Here is a 25,710-nt window from a genome sequence, read left to right as displayed (position 1 = left end):
ATGTGCCCGGCAGAATGACAGGCTGCCCTGCTTCATCAATGATCTGATCGCTCTTAACCTTCAGCATCCCCAAAGATATTTTGCGTAGATGAGAACAATAAGAGAGGAGTTTCAAGTTGCAGAACGAAGAATCAAACCACCGGGATAGATAATTTTACAAGAGACTTCTCAATGTGAAAACACGCCAATGCTCCAGAAATACTCAGCGATATAGTTCGATCAATGTTCTCTTTCCAGTCCACGCACCGCCACTGCCTTCGTCGGGGAAACTTGCCGAATAGATGCTCGCGGGTGTCTCAATGCTCAAGAACGGAGGCTGCTCTCCAAAGAAGTTCAGGGGAGGTTACAGTGGCGTGGTGTTGGAAAGATGGGAGGAGTCGAGAAGAAATCCCCTATCTTTGAGATTGTGCCACCCCCATTGCGGGGTTAATCGAGCACGAGTGCGAGCTCTTTCACTTGCGAAAGAGGTTTTGAAGCTGAACTTGAAATGATTCATTTCGAGCTACGGTCTTTAACTTCAAATCGTGTTAGATTTAACTCAGAGTAGAAAATCGTTTAAGAATCAGGAGGCGGAGGAGAGATTAATCATTTCCAACAGCTGACAGTCTCCACAACTTTGATCTCAATCTCAGCAAGAGCTGCTCCAGATCTGCTCCAGATATTAGTCCCACCGAAAGTACCTCTTACTAATGCTTGAGAATTGATCTGGATTCATGTTTTAGAGCCAGGCAATCTTAAGAAACAAGTATATGAAGAACTTACATGTTATGGTCCGAGGCCCTCAATTTTCTCCACTCCTAGAAGACGCATAGACATCTCAATCTCTGCTTGTAATAATTCGAATGTAAGCAAGGCGCGACATAATGTGCAACTCAAATGTTCTCTCGACACCCTTTACTCCACCAGCTCCGATCCCATACAAGGCCACTCTTCCAACACCCACTGCTTTTGCACAAAAACACAGATCCTTGACCACATCCGTACCTGACATGATACTACTGTCGACGTAGACCTCCAGATGGAAAATTACTTCCGTATTTGCGGTTTCCAATAGGGTGCACACTGCTGGCGGTGCAGCATCTGCACTTATTCCCAAAGATCGCTCGAAAAAGAGGTCCCTTCAAGCTCGGCGAGTACTTCGATGTAAGATAGGCATCTTCGTGAATCAGGGCCCCATTCAGTACAATTGGCAACGCCTTGCATTTTGTTAGCTGGTCCAAAGTTTCAGTCCAAGTCAGATCTCCTGCAGCAAGAGTCCTGTCGCCCTGCGAGCATAGGACGCGGACTCCTAGGCAGGAGAATCGTGGGCGTTTCCCGCGTCGCCAAACCTGTCCTTGTCTCTCATCACCTTCCTCTTTCAGAGACGGGAGAGTCAAGAGTCAAGGCTATAAATTCAATTCATAGCTCAGTGCTTCGATCCTGGCTAGAATCTTTTCACTTTTGCTTCGATCTTCCTATATTGAACTGCCAGTCGAACACCTGACCCACAGCTGAGCCTGCCACGATTTGTTCCGGAGTCATGGAAGCGTAGTTGGAAATGGTTTGCAGAGCACCGAGATGCCAGATGCCCTGTGCTATGCCTTCTTCACCAATGGAATGACCGAGACGCGGCAGTGCTATGGATGAGTCCAAAGAGGGGTGCGAGTTTTTGGTCGAGGAGTGTTGTTGAAGTATCGCATTACCCGCAGTTGACAAAGGCTCATGGGCGGAGTAAGATGAATTTGTAAACTGAACTGTTCAGCATTTTGGAATTGAGGTCATTGGCCACTTAGTACGAATACGGCCATATCCGATGCGGTCAAAAGGACTGGTTCCGTTGATGATTATTGGATAGGCCTCGTTCTTTGTCAATAGCTTTGTGAGCCTCATTGACTTGCAACATGCGGGCTGGAAATACTATCTGGTGTATGTTGGGTGGCTTGGTGTTAAGCGTCTTGCCGTCTATTTCTTCATTTTTGACACAACTTTGGAAGCCATCCGGGAGAAGGTTAATGTACTCGATCATAAGGATAAGAATAATGAGGCGGGTAGAAACCCGAGTCATTCTCTGAACTAATGTGTAGAAGGGGATGAACGCAATGAAAGGGCAGCTTGACTCGAGTATCGCGTAGTTGGTTAGGACGATGGGACTCGACTTCGAGAAATCCTGTTAAGCAGAGGAAATTTCGATATGTGAAAGTTTTCATCCTGAAGACTCATATGCTAGGCAGAAAGGAAAAATGATTGCTTGCAGATGGAAGAGATTGATGTTTGAGAGCTGAGAGATGAGCTTTGGTTTCTACTTAGAATTTTAGTGTGCTTTATTAGAATGACGACCCGCTTTCCTCCTCTTCAATAGGTGAATTTATCCAAAATGTCTCAATTTTATCCTCTCACCGCCTTGACCCACTTCCGGCAGTTTATCTTCAAAACTTCAAGAACTTTTTCGAAGAACTTGATCGTTTCCACCAGCGCCATGGACATCCACCGCTGTCGATTCGTGCCCTTTCCGCCTTCGACAATCAATGCCTTGGCATTTTCGCACTCGCACATCTCCAAGGACCAAAAAGCTGCGCCTCCGAGGCTTGCAGTTGGGCGCGCAAACGGCGATATCGAATTATGGAATCCGCAGGGTGGAGCATGGCTGCAGGAGACAATAATCCGAGGAGGCAAAGATCGGAGTATTGATGGGCTTGTGTGGACTCAGGATCCGACTGAGGAGGTCGATGGCAAGATATTCATTGGGAAATCGAGGCTTTTCAGCATTGGGTACACTACAACTGTCACGGAGTGGGATTTTGCAAAAGGTCGACCTCTGCGACAGGCAAGCGGAAACCATGGCGAGATATGGTGCATTGCTGCTCAGCCACCTATTTCGAAGAGCGAGAAGGGTGCGGATCCAGGCCAATGGGTAGGGCAACGCTTGATTGCAGGTTGTACTGATGGCGCATTGGTGTTATACTCGACGGAGGACGAAGACCTTCAATTACAACGGGTTCTTGTCCGACCTTCAGCGAAAAAGGCCAAGGTCATAAGCGTTGTCTTCCAGAATCGAAATATTGTTGTCGCAGGGTGTACGGATAGCACAATTCGAATATATGACATCAGAAATGGGTCAACGGTGAGGAATATGACACTGGGATCTGGACCGAAAGGAGGGCCGAAAGAGATCATTGTCTGGTCTGTGAAGGCTCTGCGGGATGGTACGATTGTCTCTGGCGACTCAACTGGGGAGATCAAGATATGGGATGGGAAGCTGTACACGTTGAGACAGAGGATAAAGTCACATCAACAGGATGTATTGAGTTTAGCCACGAATTTTGACGGGTCAGCGATATTTAGCGGAGGTATGGACAGGAGGACTGTGGTATACAAGCCAGCAGGCAAAGGAAAAGGTCGATGGGCAGAGGTTGCGCATCGAAGATTTCACACTCATGATGTGAAAACTATGGCGAGCTTCGAGGGAGGTGGGTTGAGTGTCATAGTATCTGGAGGTAAGATTGACTTGTTGGAAATTTCGAACATTACTGACATCGACAGGTCCCGATGCTGCACCCACTGTGGTACCACTAGGACAATACGGATTTGAAAACCAGCGTTCATTGCCATTCCTTCCACAGGATACTTTGATCCGCAGTGCTCCCAAGCATGGATTGATGATGAATTGGTGGGATCGAGAAATACATATCTGGCACATCAGAAAAGATCCCGACTGCACCGACAACGACGAGGATATCGAGAATAAACCACCCCAAGGACGAAAACTAGTCGCCAAGATCCTCATCAAAGGCGAAGCAAACATCACATCTGCAGCATTGAACTCGGAAGGAAGTCTCCTCGCCGTATCCACAAACTCAGAAATCAAACTCTTCCAACTGCGACCAAAAGTAGAAGAAGACATCCTACGAGTCTCCAAACTCCCAGGCCCAAGCACCTGCTGCTCAGGCGCACGACTCATCCAATTCTCTCCAAACGGAAAATGGCTCTGCATAATCCGACCTGACAGCCAAATCCTCCTTCTTCGCCTCCTCACCTCAGGCACCTCCTCCGCGTCATCACCCACCTTCCACCCTAAACCTACCAAACTTACTCGTCTCGACCGGAAAACAGAGAAACACATCCTCCTGGGCGGCCTCGGCACCTACGACAGAACAATAGCGCAACTTGCTTTCTCAGCAGACAGCAGGATCCTGGCGGTGAGTGACATATCAGGGCACATCGATACGTTCGTCCTCACCGGGCAGGAGGACCTTTCTCAAGCCCTCCCTAGCAACCTCTCGGAAGCCGCGTCACCTTCGTCCTCTCCCTCCTCCTCTTGCGAGTCAGAATCCGACTCAGACGACCCAGACGAAGGGAATGCCAAGAAGCAGACGATATGCGGCCAAACATGGAGACGCAACCCATCCGCCGCCCTCATCCCAAAGCTACCCTCCGCACCTGTTGTGCTCTCATTCCGTCCCTCCGCCACCAGCTCTAAACTCCCGAACGGCACAGTGGCATTACACTCTACGAGAAACAATCCAAACCCTATCTCCCACTCCTTACCAGGCGGTGAAGCTAGGCTCTTAGTCATAACCTCTACCTCTCAAATCTACGAGTTCGAGGTCCTGAAAGGAAGCTTGTCTGATTGGTCGAGGAGAAACCCTACCTCTGTGTTCCCGGAGGAGTTTAAGAGGACGCTAGAAACTGTCCGGGGATGCATTTGGGATTTAAGTCTTGGACGAGAGAGGGTGTGGTTATATTCAGTGGGGTGGATATGGATGTTTGATCTCTCGCGGGACTTGCCTTCCTCTTCCTCTCAGAACGGAGGAGAGAGAGGGGTGGTGGTAAATGGCAGTAAGAAGCGAAAGAGAAATGGCAATGGCGGCGGAAGTGGGGGGAGAGAGCGGGCTTCTGGCGCGGGAGGCGCAATCCCCGATTCTCAACTTGGGATGGGCATTTCCCGGTCCATGAAGCGTGTCATTCACGAAGAAGTCGAGGAGGACTCCCAGCTCATCCAGGGTTCTATGGACGTCGACTCGGACACCAACACCCCTGACCTACCCGACTTGTCTTTATTGAGGAGAGGAAGTAAAGATGGCGGCAAGCGTGGAAAAGGAGGGGGCAGTAGCTATGAACCCCGACCGCATGATTGGCACACCTTTAAATATCGCCCGATTATGGGTGTTGTTCTTATCGGCGAAGGCGAAGAGGGACTGGGACCCGAGGTCGCGGTTGTGGAGCGGCCAGCTTGGGAGGCGGGGTTGCCTGGGAGGTGGGAGGGGGAGCAGGAATGGAGGGATAGAGAGGTGGGGTTGTGAAGTCTGATGATTCGAGTAAAGAAAGGTGCTGTATGTAGTGTTTGGTGAAGAGTGGTTGGCGATGGGGAGTAACATGAATGCATGAGAGACTGACGCAGGCCGGTTCCGTTGGCCGCTTTTCTTCATGTCAACGTTCTGCATTCTTTCATCAAGTACCTTGCTTTCCTGCTTCACCGCTCATTCTCTTGCGTTGACGCCGCGCTGGATCTTTTACGCATGACTGACGAAGAGCCACCATCTCACGTGCGAGCTGTACGAGAGAGGTAGCAAGCTGCTGTCTGGCATGTACCGAAGGCCGCAATTCAATTCCTCATCGTTCATTTTCTCTCGCCTCGACATCTCCCTCGCTCCTCGTTCATGGCCAAGGGCCAATACATCACGTGTGAGATGTACGAGACAGTGCCGAGTACGAATCTCGAACAGAGGTACGCACCCCATAAAGTCAAATTGGGTTGCCTAGAGATACATACAGTACATACTCAGCAAATACGGTCTCTGTTATTCCACGACGTTGACCCATAAAGTGGGAGACAGGGTCTGCCTCACTGGCGTCGCGGGCTGCAGGCGGCAGAGCGGGACTTCCTCGGGACGACCATAAATTACCATTAGTCTTACATGGACCGAAGGTTTATCGGTGATGAGCTGGAGGGGTACCTAGGCCTGGGATACCGGCGTGGAGGCGGCAGACGCGCGTCAGAGAGCTCGCGCTCGGTGCGTGCACGTGATATTTGGGTTTCTGGACGAGGAGGAGTGCGAGTGCGAATCCGAGTCAATTAAGGGGTGTGTATATTGAGGGTCTGGATCCGAAGGGTTGAGTGAGGTGTGCGAAGGGAGGTGGGAAGCCACAACAAGTGTGGTGAGCACTGAAGTGCAAGCAAGCCACTTGGCTGAGATGAGGTCGAGAACACTGTCGAAGCAAGTTCTTACAAGTGCAGATGCGGAAGAAGTCCAGAAGAAGGTTTATCACCCCACAGCCTCTCTTCATTGGCTTGTTCGAATAAAGTCTGCTTCATTGTAAATTACGACTCCCGAGTGGGGGAATTCTCTTTTTGAAGCCATTGGACAATGAAGCAGCCAGACGCTGAATATTGATTTTTGCCCTTTCATGAGACCGGACTAGCAGTTTGGCGAGCTTCTATGGAGTTCAAGGAGACAGTCCTATTGTCGCTTCAATGGATCTTCTCCAGTATTCGCTTCCTTACTTTTACGGTGAAGGTTGAGTCCTACGCACCATCGGCTCACTGCATCGGCCTTCCTGATTCGGGTAAATACATGCCGAGGCGTTCTCGAAGGTTAGCAGAAAGTATGTGGAAGGTGTGAGGTCGGTGAGCTGTCACCTAGGGCGGCACAGAGCACAGAGCACGGCGAGAAGCGAAGGGATAGATATACGCGCGTCGTGCACGACCGGATGTCAAGTTCGTGTAAGCAATGTTACCGGTTGAACTGATCTATCATCTATTGTACAGAAGAGGATTGTTCGGTGGTGATTGCGCCGAAGTTGGTCCTGTGGTACGAATACTCTGAGGGGGAGAGAGACTTTGAGACGGCAAGATGTCAAGATGTCAAGACGACGTGTGCAAGTAGAAGTGGATCTCGAAAGAAATGAGGATGATGAGGCTCAAACTCAAAATGGATGTGGAGTGAGGTTGAGCCAGACCCATATTTTCACAAGCCACAATTGACTTAGGGACTAGGGATTCAATTTGTGCTCGGGAGGAGTCGGAGAAGAGTCCGAGGGAGGAGGTAAGTGGATATCATGGAGATTTCAGTGGTTGGGGAGCAGATAGTGCACGTCGAAGTGGAAGTGGAAGTTCAGTTGCTTTGCAAGTGCCAGACTGTGCTCATCGCTGCTTCGGCGTGATGAGCCCTAACCTCGCGCCTGAAGCCGAACAAGGTGACGGTGTGACGAAGATGGGCCTGTTCAATCTTAAAATGCGGAGGACTGGTGACGCCGCCACGGACTCACGCCACAACGGGGACTTTCTACCGCCGAAGTCTGCTGGACGGTGGACAGAGAGAAGTTGTGGTTTGGCGAGAGGGGCGGTGAAAGGTAACTAGATTAGTAAGGGCATCTCCAAATTTTTCAACAGTCAGTTTGTTCAGGAGTCCGGGATAGGGTCAGTTGATGCCCACTCGCCACAGCTTTCGTAAGAAACGTCCACCTCACCCCGCCGAAACGCCAACCTTAACTCAAGGCAAGACGATTCCCAACTTTATTCCCAGCTACGGAGGAGAGTGCTTCCTGTTGCAGGTAGATTAATACCAAGCTTTTTCGTTTGGTGTTTGATGTTCGTCTCTCGCCTGATGCTTAATTTTGGCTTTGCAGTACTTTTTCGGTAGGGAGGAAAGTCCAGGAGGTAAGCGAGGCAGCCAGGGGTTCTGGTCCACGCAAGCTAGCGGCGGCGCTAAGCTTTGCCAAGACATCGACGCGTGTCCTTCGACCAAGCGGAAAATGGATCGTCGAGAGCAATCAACATTTTTAATGAAGAGGGAGAGGAAAAGACCGAGAGTTATATTATGGTTCCGCTGACGGGGAGATATGGGTTAATCTATTGTGAATTTGTGAATGCGGGCGGTGCGAAAGGCTTTTGGCTGTATGGCGGAGCCGCGGAGCATGTTGGCGATGTCTCAGTTCCACAGATGCCAAGAGATGGCGAAGATCACGTACACATACTCGTACGACGAAGGTAAGGTCAGGTAAGCTGGACGAAAATCTTTCTAGGCAAGACAACGATTGCGCGGGTGGCCAGAATGCGTAAGATGAACTCTGTTTCTTTACTTGCTTGCGTATCAAACTCTTTGCCTATGGGGCGAAACAGAGAGTGAAAGGTGGATGGGCATTTGCGAACAGCGGACTCGGCGCATTACTTTAAGGGATCACGGCTCTGCTGATATCCGGAAACAAAAAGACTGTGATCTGCGTATGCTTCGTCAGTCCACACTTCAAATCCAGTGAGACTCCTCTGCGCCTCAAACCAGTGAAGTTACAGAATCCTGTACCCCATCCCCTCAAATCACGTGTGGTGGAATTCGAGCTCACGGCGCAAGGCTGCGACGTGGACGACTGGGATCAACGGTTTACTTCGGCCTCATACCAGAAGGGAGTTCAGCGATATCAAAGTCAAGCTTGTTTCGTCTGATATTTTCATTGGGCACAGCATCCGCACTATTCTTCTCCGTCATACAAGAACCACTTCCGGCGAAACTGCCCCCTTTCCAGGTGCCAAGCAACGAGCAGAATCCAGAGTTGAACGTCGACAACGTCGACAACGTCAACACTCACTCATCAGGGCCAACAGGCGCAACACCGACCAGAAGAAAGTTCCACTCGCCGCGCAGCTGATTCGGGAGAGTAATCAAGAGAGCGACGGCTCCGGAGTGGCTGTTTGAGCCGGAAGTCTATTTAGGGGGCCCATTTTTCGGGGGGGTGGTCCTGGCTCCTGAGGCAAGGAGGTTGTGGGAGCTGACGACGCTCGCCTGCCAAGCCTGCACGAAATCGCCAGCAGGCCACCTCCAGCCAACCACGCGCAGCGAGCCGGCCACCAACAGCCCAATCCAACCAATCTCGCCGCGGGGGCCGCTCCACTGCCTGCGCGCTGTGCTGCTGCAGGCTGCAGCCTGTCTGTCCAGCCCGTCCACTGTCCGTCCAGTCTGTGTGTGCTCCACGCTGCTCGATCCTCGCTCCTCGCTCCTCACTGCTCGCTCCTCCCGGCGTCGCTCGCCAGTTCAGGACAAGCCAGGCAAGCAGGCAAGCCAGGCGAAGCGGAGGAACCCCCCAGTCCCATTCATCCCAGGACGACCCCCTCCCCCCCTTCCCAGCAGGCAATCCCGCTGCCCGCAAACGCAAAGAAGTCTCCGCTGCTGGACACTGCACCCAAAAGTGACAAGGCCGTCGGCCCTCCACACCAGTGCGCGTCCTCGCCCACCATTAGTCGGCGCGAGAGTTTGTCTGACGGAGCAGGCAAGCCACGACGCTTCTCTCCCTCCCTCTCTCCGTCCCTGCCTACGAACCGAACCACCACACCCGTCACCTCGTCGTCGCCCGCACACATCACTCCTACCTAACTACCTACACCCGTGCTGGAGACGACTCTCATAATATACAGACAGCACTTCATAGCCAACGCTGACCCTCAGTCCTGCCGTTCGGACTTCCCACGGGCAGTTTTCTATTCTTACGCTGCGCCTGAACCCGTAAGCGAGAAGTCGTCGCAATCCGCCACTTGACGACCTCTACACAGCCCTCTCAGGGACCTCACGCTCTTTCAACAACCTTCCCTCACCTCCAACACTCCCAACCCAGGCGCTCCAGGACGGAGAATCGACGGCAACAATCAACATTGGACAGAGAGAAGCAGCGGAGCGGTGGGCATCTAGGGGAATCGAGGACAAAGTCAACACCCTTCACATCACCTCAAGTGCGACGCCATAATGGCCGACTCATCAGGATTCGGCTCATCGCAAAACGGCGAGTACGACGAGCAATGGGCAAAGGACTTGCGGGTACAGTTCGAGGGCTTATTGCGGACGAAACGTCTGAACGAACTCGACCGATCGCGATCACGGACCTCGTCACCATCACCGCGAGAGAGCGCTTCGTCGAGCAACCTTCGAGCCGCAGCCTCTCAATCGCTCAACCCTCCACAGTCACCAGGCTACCGACCATCGACATCGAGTGCCTCTCAATTCAGCGCAACTCCTCCTTCCTACGCGTCGTTGCGAAATCTACCCAAGATCCCGTCAGCACCTGCCGATGCGCAGTCGCAGAAGTTCAGAAACCTATTAATCTCATTATCATTGACACCTATGAAGTACGAAAACCCTGGGTTGTTAGACGAAGCGTTGCAGGTTATCCCGCTGGATAGAATATATGGTGAGGCAGAAGAGGAAAGCCAGGTGCTGCAAGCGCAGGCTGAGAGCATGGGAGATGGACGGAAGCCTGAGTGGGGTTATCAAGACTGTGTCATCCGTGCATTATTAAGGTATGTTGCCTGATCCTATGCTCAATTGACGATCAGTTGCTGACTTTGACCTAGATGGTTCAAGCGATCGTTCTTCTCATGGGTCAACAATCCCCCATGTTCGGTCTGTCTTTCACCAACAATTGCCCAAGGGATGACACCTCCCACACCCGACGAGTCAGCATACGGAGCGCTCCGAGTCGAATTATACCGATGCTCCGCTGGTGATTGTGGAGCTTATGAAAGGTTTCCACGCTACGGTGATGTGTGGCGGTTACTCCAAACCAGGAAAGGACGATGTGGAGAATGGGCCAACGTTTTCAGCATGTTATGTCGAGCAGTCGGAGGTCGCGTTAGATGGGTCTGGAATGCCGAGGACCACATCTGGACGGAGGTTTATTCTGAGATGCAAAAACGATGGATCCATGTCGACGTTTGTGAAGAGGCTTGGGACAACCCACGACTATATGCTGAGGGATGGGGCAAGAAGATGTCTTACTGCATCGCCTTCTCAATTGACGGCGCAACAGATGTCACTCGCCGCTATGTGCGAAAGACTGAGCAGGCACTTGAACGGAACCGATGTCCCGAGGAAGTCATGCTCTACATCCAAAATGAGATCCGCATGCTACGAAGATCGAACATGGCAAAGGACGAACGATTCCGTCTTGAGAAGGAGGATAGCAGGGAAGACAAGGAACTCCGAGGATACGTCGTGGCATCAATTACTCAATCCGTCGTCCACAACCTCCGACCAGTCGATCCAGCAACCATGAATTACCCAGGTGGGGGAAACCCTCCCCCATCCGGAGGAAGCGGATCCGATCAGAAGCTGCCTGCTGAGCAGCCTGCTGGTCGACAGAGCGGTGCTCAGGAATGGATCAATGCCAGAAATGAGAATGGTCCACGCCTCCCACCGCGGGATCCTCACCAACGTGGAATTTGAAAACGAATCACGATCGTCCATCCCTTCCATCACACACCGACCCGACAAAGTCGAGGTCACGTCGGGCCAAGTCCTCGAGCCAGCCATCATCGCAAAGACCTGAAGCGCCGAGTCGACACGCCCAAGTATCAACGCTTCACGACTGATACACGATACACATACATACGCACGCATATACGAACGCATACCAAGGACAAAATGATTGTTTCTTAATCCCGTCGTTCAATCAATATCACCAAAAATCATCTTCTGCCTGTTTTCACAGGCCTGTACGCTAGAGGCTAGAGGCGGCTGCATTCATTGGGGGTATTTACTTTGTCATGGCGTTCTAAGGGCTTTATCGTAATTTTATTTTATCCGTCAAGAGAAAGAAGATGGGGTGAAGCAATATATGTGAGATCAATAGGACATTTTGCTGTGCCGAGGATGGTTCCGAGGCCGGATACAGCGGCGTTCTGGATGGGTTCATATGACCTATATCTTTTTTGTCTTTGTGGTGTGGCGGAAGTGGAAGCATGAGTTTAGGGCTGGGTGGAAGGCATGGAGATATGAGAGGAGGATGAAGGGGAATGGGGAGTAGATATAGAGATGAATAAGAGCACGTTGGCTATTTCAATGTTTCGATCTACCTTCAAATACAGTGACGCAACGCTCCCTCTAGTGAATTTGGACGATAACCACCCAAGACCCTTGCTCTCAGTCGCGGTACTAGTTTCTCGTCCCTTTACCCTCGGCCAATTTCATGAAAGAGGCTGAACTCGAATGCCAAGAAAAATGGCTGATGCACTTCACCTCCTGACAACACACAATCCTCGAATCTTCAACCACCCCACATTCGCAAGGCTGGATCTCTTCCCTAGCGGGTTCCTGTCCTTACAGAGCCCTCAACTCGACTTCAATCAAATGCCGCACGAGTAGCGTAATCCGAAAGGATGATTCTCGGTCCGAACCGCAATACATAGCGCGCTCTAGCCCGACGCGTCGGGTGAAAGAGCCAAGACTAGACCGCATCTCGAATTTTGAGTGTTGACCGCTTCACTTCAACATCTCAAAGATAAACAGCACATCTTTTGGATAAAGCAACTCACCTTAAAAAGCATCTATTTACAACAACGAAAGAACCCAGCCAAAAGTATCCCTCACCGAGGAACCAACCCCATTCGTCGCTGACCATCGATCATCAAAAATGGCGCCCTCCCTTCCCCTGCGCTCAACGCTCCGCTCCTTGAAGCGCAGGATTGAAGATAGCTCAACCCTTCGGAAGGTCACGGCTTATTTGCCTCCGTTGAACTTCATCACGGTTCACTACGCCTACTTCATCTCCGTGTGTCTCGTCACCTCGCTCATCTTCTACGGCATGTCGACGCCCGAGTATGCCATCGGATACACGGACTCGCTGTTTTTAGTTGTGTCTGCGATGACCGAGGCCGGTCTGAATACGGTTAATCTGAGCCAGATGACTACTGGGCAGCAGTTCTTGCTGTGGCTGTTGATCATGATTGTAAGTGATCCCGTGATCTGCACTAGTGGCGAGATTCAGACGAGGTTGCTGACGGTGTGAGATACTTTAGGGAAGCAGCATTTTTGTCTCTATCGGCACGGTTCTTACGAGGAAGAGGGTCTTTGAGTCAAGGTTTAAGGGCGTGGTGAGACGGCAGAGAGAGAATAGACAGCGGAGACGGAGCCTGTCTAGTATTCGTCGTGCATCGACGGGAGAAGTCCCTGTCAATGAGAGGTTGCAGGAGCAGCGCAAGGTTGGGGAGCCGTTTGATCGGAGCGGGTTCGAGAGCAGGCATTCAGGACCGCGTGATCCGACTCCTGGGCCGGAAAACGGGTCTGCTGGGCATGTCCTCGAGGATGTGCCTGGGCAGACCACAGGCGTGGAGGTGGGAGGGAGCCAGGGGAGTGGGAGTACTCTTGTTGCTGGTGTGGGAGGGGGAGCGGCGCCGGTGGTAGATGAGGGTGTCCGTCCGAGAAGAGGCAGTGGCACCAGTGATCGCATCTCCATCATGCGATATGTGCCCGAGCCTCCCCTTGAGCCTCTCTCCCACCGCCGCGTCCTGTCGTTTGTTGGCGTAGGCGCACACCCCAATTCCACCGCCTACCGGCTCCGCAACGCTAGTGGGCTCGTCCAACGCGGTGAGAAGAAAATGGGAAAACAGGAAGAAGTGGTTAGAGAGGGGTTGAGCAATCAAATATATCCGCATTATCTCACCCGGCATACAACAGGCAGGAACGCACAGTTCTTTGGCCTGAGCAGAGCGGAGAGAGAACATTTGGGCGGGGTGGAGTATAGGGCTATCACGCTGCTGGGGTGGGTGGTGCCGATTTATTTTGTGTTGTGGCAGTTATTGGGTAGTCTGGGGTTAGGCGCGTATACGGCGTATAATAAGCGTGCTATTGCGGAGGGGAATGGGATTAATCCTTGGTGAGTTCTGATGTTTGAGGAAAAGGGTGGGAAAAGTGCTAATGAGAGGACAGGTGGCTTGGTGCGTTCAATGCTATTTCTGCATTCAATAACTCGGGGATGAGCTTGTTGGACGCGAATATGGTAGTCCTCCATCCCCTTCCCCAATCCTCATCCCTTTCAGTTCAACTAACAAAACTAGATCCCGTTCCAGACTTCAGTCTACACACTCATCACGATGGGTCTCTTGATCTTGGCTGGAAACACTGCGTAAGCCCATTGCTTTAGATGATGTTGAGAAGCTGAGAAATATAGATATCCCCTTTTCCTGAGACTCATTCTGTGGAGCATGCTCAAACTCCTCTGCGCCATCTACCCCTCCCCCGATGTCCACCCAGAGTACAAAGCCACTCTCCGCTTCGTGCTCCGCTATCCGCGCCGCGTCTACACCAACCTCTTCCCCTCCCAACCAACCTGGTGGCTCCTTTTCATGGTTGTCATCTTAAACGGCATCGACTGGGCCGCCTTCGAGCTCCTCAACATCGGCAACCCAGCCACGGACTCCATCCCCAGCCACTACCGCGTCCTGGACGGACTATTCCAAGCCCTAGCCGTCCGATCCGGTGGTTTCTATGTGGTCAACATCTCCACCCTCCGAATCGGATTACAAGTTTTATACGTCATCATGATGTACATCTCCGTCTACCCCGTCGTGATCACCATGCGGCATTCAAATGTCTACGAAGAACGGAGTCTGGGGATATACGCAGATGAGCCGGATAATTCTGCAGAGAAGCAGCCGCCGAAGCTGGGCACGCTAATGGGCACATTCAAACGCACTCTCACCCTCGGCACACAAGCCCTCGGCGGGCCCTTCTCCTCCCCTTCCCCTCCCTCTTCCAGCACCGGCACGCAGTTCGTCCGCCAACAAGTGCGCGGCCAGCTCGCGCACGATCTCTGGTGGCTCGTCCTCGCCATCCTCTTCATCTCCTGCATCGAGGTGTCGAATTTCGACCGCGACCCCGTCACGTATAGCGTGTTCAACATCGCTTTCGAAGTCGTGTCTGGATACGGCTGCGTGGGGATTTCGACGGGGTTGCCGAGTCAGGCGTATAGTTTCTGTGGGGGGTGGCATAAGGCGAGCAAGGTGATTCTGTGCGCGGTTATGCTTAGGGGGAGACATCGCGGGCTGCCGGTGGCGTTGGATAGGGCGGTGAGGTTGCCGGATGATAGGGAGCCGATGGGTGTTAAGGAGGAGGTGAGTTGTCATCTTTTACTTTCCCACATTACATGAGATCTTTGACGGTTGAGGGTCTGGAAAGGAAAGCTGACTTGAGCAGGAGGATCAGCAGCTTAGACGGAGTAGGAGTATGAGGAGGCCGAGTGTGTCTGCTTAGACTCACCCACCAAGCCTGAGGATTGCGAGATGCAGATCTTTCGAGGGGAAAGGTAGAGGAGGTAAGAGGTGAAGGCGGAGGAGACGATTTTGGAAAAGTTGCGGTGTATAATAGACGGCTTTGACCTTATATTCCGCGCCGGGATTTGTTGGATAATTGCCATCTGGCTATCTCTTGTATATTTTGGAATGATAGATGCTTTTAAATTTCCATTTCTTGCCTGTTGTTGAGAGTTTGGTGACTGAGAGGAATGAGTCTACTTTCACTCAACCATCCGGAGAGTCCCACAGATTCCTGATATCCACTCACCCTTGTCAGGGCCTCAGCCAACATCCTCTGAATTAGAAAAAGATATACGAAGCAGAAGAGGAGACGTGATAGAGTGTAGGTTGGCCCTGGGAAGTGGTGGCTAGTGGGTGATGTTGAGGGAGGTGGAGGGGATGAATGGCAGCAAGAAGAATTTGACAACACACTTCCCAGCTTCTCGATGTTCTCACGTATATCTGCCCGGATTTCTGATCGCTTCTAAGCATGCCTTCATATAAAGGCCCTAAAGGGAGAAGGATGGCAGACTACAAAGCTGGCACCTCCAACAGAAGCGTTTGAAGTCCCAAGCGACTTCCGAACTTGGATGTATTTAATGATCATTCCCCGCATTTTCGAAGTGCTCAAGAGTAGGTGAGTCACCAGTCTTCCCAGTCCACTTGGGTTTGAACTGATTGCGTTTCTATCCGTGTAGAAAATGCGAGATTGCATTTCTTATATCTTTTTATTGCCACGAGTTTGATTCATTCTACTTCATTTTCACTCTGAAAGTACTGACCGAGGCCTGGGCTTAGCTTCTCTTGTCTTTTTGCTATCAAGAAATCACTTGTTGTCATCAATTCGGTTATTATAGAATTTCACGCATGGGAATCACCTGCAAAGGTTTAAGAGCTTTGGACTACGCATTGCCTTTACATGGTGCTGGCCCAATGCAGTCTAAAGCACTTTAATCGAATATTGTACCTACCAGGGAGAAGTCTCCTAATCGAAAGCCTCTTTCAGCAGTGATGTCTTATTGGCAAAGTCCTGGGTGTCTTCTAGGAGACTATTTATCTATTCCCATTTCTGAGGTCGAGCCGGGAAGGCCACGTTATGGAGGAGCGAGCCTCACTTGCTTTTAAACACAAGCTTGCTCGCATTAGCTTATCTCCGCTTTAGCTTCATATTCTCTGTGACTTCTCCCATAACAGCAGATATTCAACTATTAAATTCTTCCTCCTACTCTAGCTTACTAATCGTGGTTCAGGGGAATTTCATCCCACCGAGCAGATGTTTACGCAACTAACCGAAATCTTTGCTCGAACCTCATTACTCTGTTCTGTAGTGAAACCACGTAAGTGAATTTGATTGATTCTCAATTTCTCACAAAGAATTGAGAGAGCGCTGTAAGAATGTAAGGGAGGTATCTATCTGAACTTGGATTGACAAGGGAGAGCTGAAAATTGACGGCGGACGAGATTTGACTGTGAAAGTCCGGACAATTCATATTTTGCTCTCTAAGGTTTGATAAGAAGGGTAATGCAAAGTGAAGCGAAAATTTGAGTCGGTGGGATTGGTGAAGTAGAGCTTTTCAGTTTCGGGGTTGAAGAGAATCTCCTGCCCATTCTTGCTGTAGTGGATGTATGAAGGCTTCATGTTGAGGTAGTAGTAGCGACTTTTAAAGGCAGTAACAGCAATCGTAAAAGAGGGTTCATTTGGTGGACTGCAGAGTTAAGACGTGTCCGCGTTGAGGAGTTGACAGCACCCATGGATTTCGATGACCTGTTTGATTGTGGCTGTACTTTTTGAGAGCGCAATGAGGAAAGTTTTCTACTAATTTCGATGCGTTGGGCTGACTTCGGGGTAGAGCTTGGGAATAGATACTTCACTCAACCCCTGCTTACAAGGTGTCACTGCTTATAAAGTCGTGATTACAACTGAGCAGTCAGAAATTCAGAGCATGGGGGAGGTTTTTAGCCTCGAAACGGTCCTTTAGATTATAGCAAAGACTATGCTAGAATCCATCTAGAGTGCACAGACGATACCACCCACGAGTAGAGAGCCGCCGTCGAGGTTGGATTTCGGGGTTTACTTTCCTCGAGCATAATTATTTGTGGTTCGTGTTGTGTTGTGACTCCTAAGTGCTGAAGGAAGGTCAGCCCAGTTCTTCTTGTGAGTCTCTGTCAAGAAACAGCTTGTTATCATCTTTATCTTGTTATCGCATCGTTTCAAGGTTCGTTTCAAATAATGAATCCACGGTCTAATTAATTTACCATACAATCTGCTTCTCTTGGCTTTCAACACTTCACACATATCGAACCGGTGAGAATTTCAATCGCATGAAGCAACAATGAGTTGAACATACCCAGGAACCTGTTTAGCGAGTACTCGCTTAATAAAGGGGTTGCGGAATAGCGGGGTGTGTGCGGGGTAGATTTTACTGCACTCTCATTCTCTCAGCGCGTGTCCGCTGTAATACTTGAAGACCATATTCCTTCAACCGTAGGTCTTATTCATGACATCAAATGAGAGTTCTTGACAGAAGATGACCTTAGTTACATTGAGGACGAAGATCTGCCAGAGATTCGAGCGGGATGAAATCTGGACGGACATATTCTCATTGATCTTCTAGATGCTCCCGCCACCCCACAACGGAAGTATTATCAAGAACTAGGTGTGCAGCAATATACCTCACTTAGCGGAACCTTTTAAGTTCTCTACAATTCCTAAAGCGCCAGCGCAATTCAATTCCTTTATTGTTTCTTCCCATAGCCTTTCTCTGACTTCCTTGCCCTCTGAAGTATAATAGAAACTCGGATACCTACTCATGTATGTAGGCTTCTCTTTCCGGAGTTGACATAATAAGGAGAGTGGAGATAACGCACGATTTAATCGCCCAGTCACTCGTAAGGGCACCGTGGCGCTTTTTGCCTTGAGCCATGGCCGCATCGATATAGGTGCTAGCACCAACAGCCACCGTCCTCACGAGGAGAAACCGAACAACAGCGGTTGGTTGTGGTACAACTGCGGGGGCATTGCAGAAGAACGCAGTGCCCCGGGTCATGCTTGGATTCGCCATGTTGACGAGGACCTCATCAGAGCTGACGAGCTCGACGAGCAGCAACTTCGACTTGCTATACAAGGTCAACTGGCTAATGGCCTGGCGTAGGCCTTATCCAGCTCTGCAAGACCGACCGGCCGTCTCGATATCTGCACCATAGGCAGCATCCGACATCACGACGGCGAGCAACGGGGGCCCTGCGGCGCTGGCAGCCCTCTTAGCTCTAAGGATAAGGAGGAGCAGGATCGCAGCAAATTCGTCGAGAGATAGTTTGCCAGCAACGCGATCTCATGCTCGGTGGCGGGCGAAATAGAATATGACATGTTCATGATCCCAGCGTTCAAGACCGCGATGCCGATCCGCGACAAGGTCACGCAGTGGTCTGGGAAGATACGAATCGAGTCGTATAATACCAGGTCGACGGACCAGACAGAGATGGTGGAAGCGATTAGATGCGCATTATGGAATACTGTAGTCTTGTAAATTCCCTAAAGGAAGCCAGCTAGACTGGTTAAGCTGGCTACTTACAGTATAAATCCCGAAATTCTGAATCCACTCGGAGCCGGCTAGACCAATTAAGTCGGGTGCCTCAGTAAAGTGCCTGAAAGAAAACCACTACTGTTGTGTTGGAACGTTTGTAGTCGGTCTCATGGACGCAAATCTGCTGAAATTATATAGAAGGGGAATGGAGCCTCAATGATTTGAACTACGATAGGCATAACCATACTGTCGTGGTCTGACTTTGATTCCGGCTTGGAGTCTGGTTTTGCTTTTGATTTCTTGCTACCTACACACTCCTCCGTGGTCCAGAACCCATGCCGTGTGCTTCCAAATAACTTCTGCTAATCCGAATCAAAGCGCGCCTATTATCACCCCATAACGTTTATGGCTTTCCAAATATCAGAATCTCAATCCATTTCTCCAGCTCAGCAAAACCCACCGCGTGAGGACTGACAACTTTTGCTGGTAGTCAGGCAAGTTAGCATTGACTCACGAAGCCCAGAGTAGAATGTTGATTCACGTACAATATCATAGAAGAGCAACAGCCCCTAACGCAACTCCGAGCAAACTGCCCAACCCAGCAACCAATGTCGTAGCCACAGCTCTCGAAATGCTGGTTGAGTATGCGACTGCACCAGCAGTCGTTTTACTGGGGTAGACAAAAACCGTGCTGGTGGTTGAAGTCAAGTTTACGCCTGTAAACGCAGGGGTAGCAGGTGTGGCTATCGTGCTAGTCGGTGTGCTCGATGGAGTGATCCTAGCAGTGAATCCTGAACCGGCAGCAAGGCTACTAAGGGTGAGAGGAGATCCGGAACTCCAAATAGGTGAGATTTCGGAGAAAGTTGAAAGGTTCCAGGCTTCGGGAGTCACAACGGTCAAGAGATTAGTCGTGGTACCGACGTTGGACCAGCTATTCACTCCGCTGATCGTTGCCATGGTGCAAGACTCCTCAATGGGACAGAGTGATTCAAAGGTAGGTGGCGTTGAGAAAGTTGAAGCGCCTATAGCGAAGACCGAGACTGAATTTTCGTCACTGAGGTCCTTGGCTTCGACATGGTGTGCTGCCGGGAGAGCGGTCGCGAGCGAGTGGAAGACAAAAATGATGGATAAGGACAAGAGAGTGAAGATTCGAAACTCCATGTTGAAGGATGTTTGGACTAGTGGTTCGCGGATCTGTAGAAAGTTTGTGTTGATAGTCAGGAGGTGAAAGAGAGTCTCCAAGAGTGGATGTTTCAAGGGAAGTTGAGGCTTTTGATGGCAACCAGTTGAAGTTGACGAAATGATGATATGTGTCCGCGGGAAGAAATTTTGTGCCGCTTATTGACTGAGAAAATGGTCGGATACTGTTCGTTCATTCAATTACAGACCTATGACGTAGGTCTTTGCCTTTTAAAGGATTCACTTGAAGGTGAATTCAACATAGTAGGTCACTTGTTAGTGCTGGCTTTGCTCTCCAGACTTCCTGACAAATATTGCTATAAAAAAAAAGGTGAACCAAATAATTGGCTCCCCCTAGGTTAGCCATTGTTCAAGCTGATTAGTTTCTGCATCATAGCAATCGATTTGCGCTTTTCGCGTCAAGGGGCCTTACAGGCTAGGTTTCAGTAGGTGAGGCTGTGGCAGTGGATGGCCTGGTAGTCACTTGAGATCAAACTTCAAATTCTCTGTACTTCACATCAGCATATTATAGTCTCGCGCCTGAGAAGCTCCTCGGCACTGGTATATTCCATCAAAGTGTTCCTCGCTTGCCATACCCCTACTGTCTCTTGGATTCGTCAAATAGGAGAGCCCCATTTCTATACTGCAAGACTTTGTGAGTTGGTGTATTTTTTTTCCAAGTTCCTGGCACCTCCGTTTTCACTTGCGGTGCATATAAAATGCTCAGAAAACATACCTTGGGAAGCTAGGGATATCATCCGTCGACAGAAGTCAACTGCTCTGTGACAGAAAACTAATCGAAGATGAAGAGACGTATATATTGAGAGTTGACCAAGTTTCTTACCTTCCCAGCCACACAGAAGATTTTTACTTCTCAAGGTGTGATGCGCGTGCAAAGTGGAGAACGACAATGGTGATTTCACATGGAACGCTTAGGAGATCAAGAGCGGTATTATGCGTTTGGACCATGCAGGCTGCACATGATTTATCCAGAATCATACAACACATCTTCTATACACCTCTATGCGCTTAGGGTGAACTTGAAACTGCCATACTGGTCACAATGATTATCTCAATCCCAGAGTTTGAAGCATGCAGTGAAATTCGATCAAAGATTTAGTGCCTTTTATTGCCCTCTGATATCTTCAATAGATCCAAGGGAAAGCGGCGGTTCTGTTGCCACCTTGTGAAAACATATGCTAACTCTAAAGAAAGCTATCTTCCGGCTCCGCAGTGGCAGGCTACTCCATGTTATAGACAGATTCTTTTCAAAGCAAATATTAGTCCACCTACGAGATCCTGAAACTAAATTGAGCATAGGAGGGTGGAAGGGAAAGTTGTCAGGTTGGGAGACAGAGAACCTCGGAAACACTGCCAAGACAACCCATCTAAGTTTACAAGAACATCGAAATTGTTCCCGCATGACGTGCTAGATATGTGGCCTCTGCGCCCCGCGGAAATTACATGCAGCGCGCACAATGCAAGCGTGGCCAAATGGATCAAAAACAGGTCAAAGGCGAAACAAATGCAGCGCAGGTTAGAATCCTGATTCGACGAGCATCTTGGATAAATTGAAACTTGGCTGCAACATTTTCCTGTACAACCATTAGATAGAGAAATTTCGCTTCACTTCGTCCAATTGAGATCCCACTGGAGAGAGGAAACTAAAACGTCAATCAAATTGCTGGGGCCAATGTTTTCAAGTATGGGAGAGGGGTGAGGGGCCTCTATAATGCTGCAATATGTCCCCGATTCAAGTATGGGTTCTCTGCGGTGACCACTTCTACGACTAGGGAACTCGTGGCCTTCTCGGAGAGAAAGAACATGGGGTCCTATAAACCGTGACTTGCCCTCCGCTGCGCCACCATGCGTGCATTTGGGAGTGGTTTCTGGCAATTTTGCCGTGGGATTCTCAACATACCATTAGATGCCGCACGTTGGCAGATCGGGCAGTGTTAGGCCAGCATTCGACATGAACATCAAATTTGGTAGGTCTCACAAAGCGGACGTTTCAAGAAGTAGCCTTTTATTAACCTCAAAAGAACCGACATCAAGACACATGGAGCTCATTGACCTCACACCACCGAAAAAGGGTGATGTCGGTCTTCAAGTCACAGCCCACCTCTCCTGCTCGCCCCCCTAATATTTGGTATAGGCGCTGTCATGCTTGAACCTAGTTGAACTAAAATGAAGTGATCTTCGTAGACTGGGTTATGCTGACTACATGGCCAATTCACAACTAACAAAGGTTCTTCATGTTGACACCAACCTTTTCTGTGATAGTAGGAACTTCATATGATAATAAAAAGCCATATAGAGTATCTTTGCAAGTGCGTTCTCATCTAAGTGCTTTTTCTCCTTGCATGAAATGACACAACTGCCTCTCCCAAAGACTGCGGGGTAAGAAAACTCACTACCATGCGGTTCCAAGGAATAGACACGAGAATGGTTTTGACGGTTGATCTATATCCTATGTCCAAAAGGAGGCTTCCACTTGAACCGACCGACAGAGATTCAACCTATGCGTAGCCTTACTAGAATAGAACAAAACGGACCCAGGGAAACGTGGGTGAAGAATGAATCGTCCCGATGCTGGAGTGGCAGGTTGCAGGAGCATTGGGGTAATGAGCTGTTCTCAGAGGGGATAATAAAATCGAAGAATTTGCAGAAGTGAGATAAAAAAGATAGCACAGAATAAAAGCTCCAAAGGTATAATTCTTTTGCTCATGCTTAGGGCCAGAAGATTCACGCTCTGAAACGCCTGGCAGCTTGACAGCGATCTCCACTTTAATCAATGGAAGCTGACTGGACAATAACACATCGTGGGCACAAGCTCCCATTCTGCACTACGAAATAATTTACCTCCCGTGGACGTGGCAATATGTAGGCCCTCACTTGGAGGAAAGATCGAATGGTGGACTTTGCTTTCAGGCTTGGTTCGCTGCGGAGATCATCGGGCTTGATTATCGAAGCACTGATCCTTGCTCTCGAAGTCATTTATATTGGATTGAAATTCGGAAAACATTATCCCCTGGTACTGCCCCCGCTGCACCCGATTTGCCGTCTAGGATGAAGATTTCCTGACCGTCCTGTCCCATCAGATACGTCACCGCTGTCTCTACACCCACTCTACAACGCCACTCCAATTGACTTTACCTGACTACGGAGTACTCACTCTGCTCTCGAAACGATCCACATCCGTCTTCCCGGTCTCAATTCCCTCCTCAAACATCAACGTCCTTGCCTTCTCCGTCGCGAGATCACCACCCAGCAGCGCCTGCTCCCCATCAAAGTACTTAACAATCTCCTCCAAGGGCGTGTTCCTGGTCTCAATATAGTAAAAGCAAACCACGATAGACTCAACTGCAAGCCAGCAGTCGTACACAATGTAATATTTCCAGTCCAGCTTCGCGAGTGCGACAGGGTTGACGTACGAGTTGAAGAAGAGTGCAAGGTCGACGGCGAGGAACATGAGTGTGAGTCCTTTGGCACGGAGTTTGTACGGCAGGATCTCGACAGCGTAACCGACAAGGAGGCCAGACCAAGCACAATTATAGAATACGTAGTAGAGGAAGATGAAAGTCACTTCCAGATATCCCAGTGCGTTGATAGCGGTTTTCTTGAACTCAGCAGCGAAGATTGTCCACACGACGAAACTAGCACACATGCCTCCGGTTGCGAAGAGAAATAGGGGGCGACGACCGGGTTTATCGATGAAGAAACACATGGTGAGGGCAGTGATGAAGTTGACGATGTTTAGGATACCGTTGATTTCTAGTCGAAGCTTTGCATTCTCAACGCCAGCGCCTTTGAGGACATCACTCATGTAGTATGACACGAGACTGTTGCCAGACCACTGGGAGAAGAAGCCGAGGGAGATGAGGATTATGAGGCGGTGGCGGTTGCCCGGGGTTTTGAAGAGCTCGAGCCAGCCGTTGCCTTCGAATTCCTTCTCCAGGGCGAGGGTCTCACGGATCTCACGATATTCAATTTGCACGAGCTCATCGTTCACGTCGCCACGAGCGTGGCATTTGCCGAGGATTTGAAGGGCTTGTTCGTTCTTGCCCTTGGCGATGAGGTAGCGGGGAGACTCGGGAACGAGCCTGCTTGCGTCAGTTTGAAGACCTCGTTCAAGGATGGGGGCGATGGCTAACCAAATTGCAATCAGCTGAATAACTGAAGGGGCGGCTTGAACAATCGAAGGAATCCTCCAAGACCACGCATTGCTAATTGTGAATGTACCTGGATATTTCAGCGACGATGCTGGCATAGTGAGTGCGTGGCCTTACCATATGTAAGCCATGCTGCAACGATACTGCCAAAGTACCATGTGCTGTTGTAGATTGTCGTAAAGATAGCACGATGCTGGGGATGGACAAGCTCTGCAATCAACAATGGTGCAGAACCATGTGCGATGGCAACACCGAACCCGATCAGGAAACGAGCAGCAATAAACATCTGGATGTTGAGACTAGCTGACTGAAGGACAACGCCAACGATCATGAGAAGGCATCCTGTGATGATACCGGCACGTCTTCCGGCAATGTCGGCGATGTATGGAGTGATCGGGAGAGCAACGATGCTGCCGACTGACATGATGGCGTTCAAAAGTCCTCGGGTAGCCGCGCTTGGGTTGTGGAATGCTGGGCAAAGGTGTAAGTTACGGGTGATACCAGGTCGGAAAAGCAATACTTACAGGTGACCCACTGATCAAGAGCTTGAAGCCCGTTCATCATGGACCCATCGTAGCCGTTGGTCGCCGAGGTGAGCACTGCAAACATCAAGCAGATATAGAGACCACGCATGCCAGGTTCTTTCCACCATGAGATGCGAGGAAACTCTTGTCCGCCGACCTCAAAGGTCGATTTTGATGCTGTGTAGAACGGCATCTTGACGGAATTGTGAAAAGAAAATAGCCCGCACAAGGAAAAAAAGGGAAGAATGGCCACAGAAGAGATCCTATATCTCTCAAGGAATTCTCAGAGACTTATATAAAGACCACCAATGACGCGGAATCGAGCACATGGCACCAATCACCGCAATCTTGGCAGTTATGACGCTGTCCCATTTGAAAAATGCACTTACCCTCTCCCCGTCCCCTCCCCCGGATAAATCTCCATGAATTTACCCCGAAGTCTAGGAGTCTCTAACATGAGACGAAAGCGAATTGAGTTATGATCATCTTCTTAATGTGAACCATCTTGAGAATGACAGCGATTTTCCGGAGCTAATACCGAGGGGGTGGCGGGATTAACCCCCGCCTCCGAGTGGCTAGAACGGACGACCCCGTTTCAGCCTAAACATCGACGTCGCGGAGAAGGAACACTACATAGCTTCGAACATTCCCGAACAAGCGGGAAACCAACGAATAGGCCATTTCGAACATTATGCGGCTTCTAAGCTCAGGGTTCGCGAGCCACTGGTGCTTGTCAGCAATGAAATGTCTGAACACGTTCCTTGCACGTATCCACTATTTGTTATCTTCTGGCTGAACAATCATATCCTACGGCAAAGTAGGAAATCACGGCCGAAAGGATCTATCCTGACCTTTTTGCGGGTCGTTTGATACCCTTTTCGCCGAGAATCTGGCCCTAATCCACAGGTCAGCCCAGGCCAATCCGAACTTTTCAATTGAGCCGAATTGTCAATATCGAGATCAGATAACAGAAGGAAGATTGGCCCGGATTCCGTGAGTAGGGCGTGTATCTGCGAGATCTATGAAAGGCATACAACGTGCGGCAGATGGTGGTACAATGGATGAGATATGGAGACGAACAGCTCTGGAACGACTGATCGGCTATGCATTAGGAGATTCGAGGAAATCGTGAGCTGGTTTAGATTGCCACTAGCAGAATCTTTAGTCGTCAAGATGCATAGCTTCATAGAGGCACCCGGTTTGTACTGTTACTCTCTTGATCATCTGTGAAATGAGCCTTCAAAGGAGACATCAAGCGTGACCAAATGGAGGGGAATACC

General features: G+C 50.0%; 7 protein-coding genes across 7 annotated transcripts; 3 read left to right on the top strand and 4 right to left on the bottom strand.

The window, feature by feature from the left end:
• Positions 1–1,470: 1,470 nt before the first annotated feature.
• Positions 1,471–2,121, bottom strand: K444DRAFT_620550 (uncharacterized protein). Its single transcript, XM_024881730.1, has one exon. The coding sequence runs from the start codon at positions 2,042–2,044 to the stop codon at positions 1,799–1,801; it is 246 nt and encodes an 81-aa protein (XP_024728344.1). The 5' UTR covers positions 2,045–2,121; the 3' UTR covers positions 1,471–1,798.
• A 334-nt stretch (positions 2,122–2,455) lies between these two features.
• K444DRAFT_546224 (WD40 repeat-like protein) lies at positions 2,456–5,279 on the top strand (the record flags this gene model as incomplete). Its single annotated transcript, XM_024876205.1, has 2 exons — positions 2,456–3,473; positions 3,520–5,279. 2 exons carry the CDS (start codon positions 2,456–2,458, stop codon positions 5,277–5,279), a joined length of 2,778 nt encoding a protein of 925 aa, XP_024728343.1.
• A 3,403-nt stretch (positions 5,280–8,682) lies between these two features.
• On the bottom strand, positions 8,683–9,331 carry K444DRAFT_636737 (uncharacterized protein; the record flags this gene model as incomplete). The annotated part of the gene is made up of 2 exons (XM_024884040.1): positions 8,683–9,147; positions 9,206–9,331. The coding sequence occupies 2 exons, from the start codon at positions 9,329–9,331 to the stop codon at positions 8,683–8,685; spliced, it is 591 nt and encodes a 196-aa protein (XP_024728342.1).
• A 190-nt stretch (positions 9,332–9,521) lies between these two features.
• K444DRAFT_232004 (uncharacterized protein) lies at positions 9,522–11,355 on the top strand. Its single transcript, XM_024871233.1, has 2 exons — positions 9,522–10,261; positions 10,316–11,355. Exons 1-2 carry the CDS (start codon positions 9,711–9,713, stop codon positions 11,184–11,186), a joined length of 1,422 nt encoding a protein of 473 aa, XP_024728341.1. The 5' UTR covers positions 9,522–9,710; the 3' UTR covers positions 11,187–11,355.
• Positions 11,356–12,372: 1,017 nt separating this feature from the next.
• Positions 12,373–14,887, top strand: K444DRAFT_647583 (TrkH-domain-containing protein; the record flags this gene model as incomplete). The annotated part of the gene is made up of 5 exons (XM_024885362.1): positions 12,373–12,687; positions 12,758–13,614; positions 13,668–13,737; positions 13,796–13,863; positions 13,909–14,887. The coding sequence occupies 5 exons, from the start codon at positions 12,373–12,375 to the stop codon at positions 14,885–14,887; spliced, it is 2,289 nt and encodes a 762-aa protein (XP_024728340.1).
• Positions 14,888–19,104: 4,217 nt separating this feature from the next.
• K444DRAFT_636734 (uncharacterized protein) lies at positions 19,105–19,716 on the bottom strand (the record flags this gene model as incomplete). Its single annotated transcript, XM_024884039.1, has 1 exon — positions 19,105–19,716. One exon carries the CDS (start codon positions 19,714–19,716, stop codon positions 19,105–19,107), a length of 612 nt encoding a protein of 203 aa, XP_024728339.1.
• Positions 19,717–22,720: 3,004 nt separating this feature from the next.
• Positions 22,721–24,539, bottom strand: K444DRAFT_656720 (putative lactose permease; the record flags this gene model as incomplete). The annotated part of the gene is made up of 4 exons (XM_024886107.1): positions 22,721–23,837; positions 23,889–23,976; positions 24,024–24,377; positions 24,431–24,539. The coding sequence occupies 4 exons, from the start codon at positions 24,537–24,539 to the stop codon at positions 22,895–22,897; spliced, it is 1,494 nt and encodes a 497-aa protein (XP_024728338.1). The 3' UTR covers positions 22,721–22,894.
• Between the last annotated feature and the right edge of the window lie 1,171 nt (positions 24,540–25,710).

The sequence above is a fragment of the Hyaloscypha bicolor genome (assembly GCF_002865645.1).
Source record: "Hyaloscypha bicolor E unplaced genomic scaffold K444scaffold_182, whole genome shotgun sequence".
Taxonomy (NCBI): Eukaryota; Fungi; Ascomycota; class Leotiomycetes; order Helotiales; family Hyaloscyphaceae; genus Hyaloscypha; species Hyaloscypha bicolor.
The sequence above is the reverse complement of the archived record's forward strand: the minus strand, read 5'-3'. Positions and strand labels throughout refer to the sequence as shown.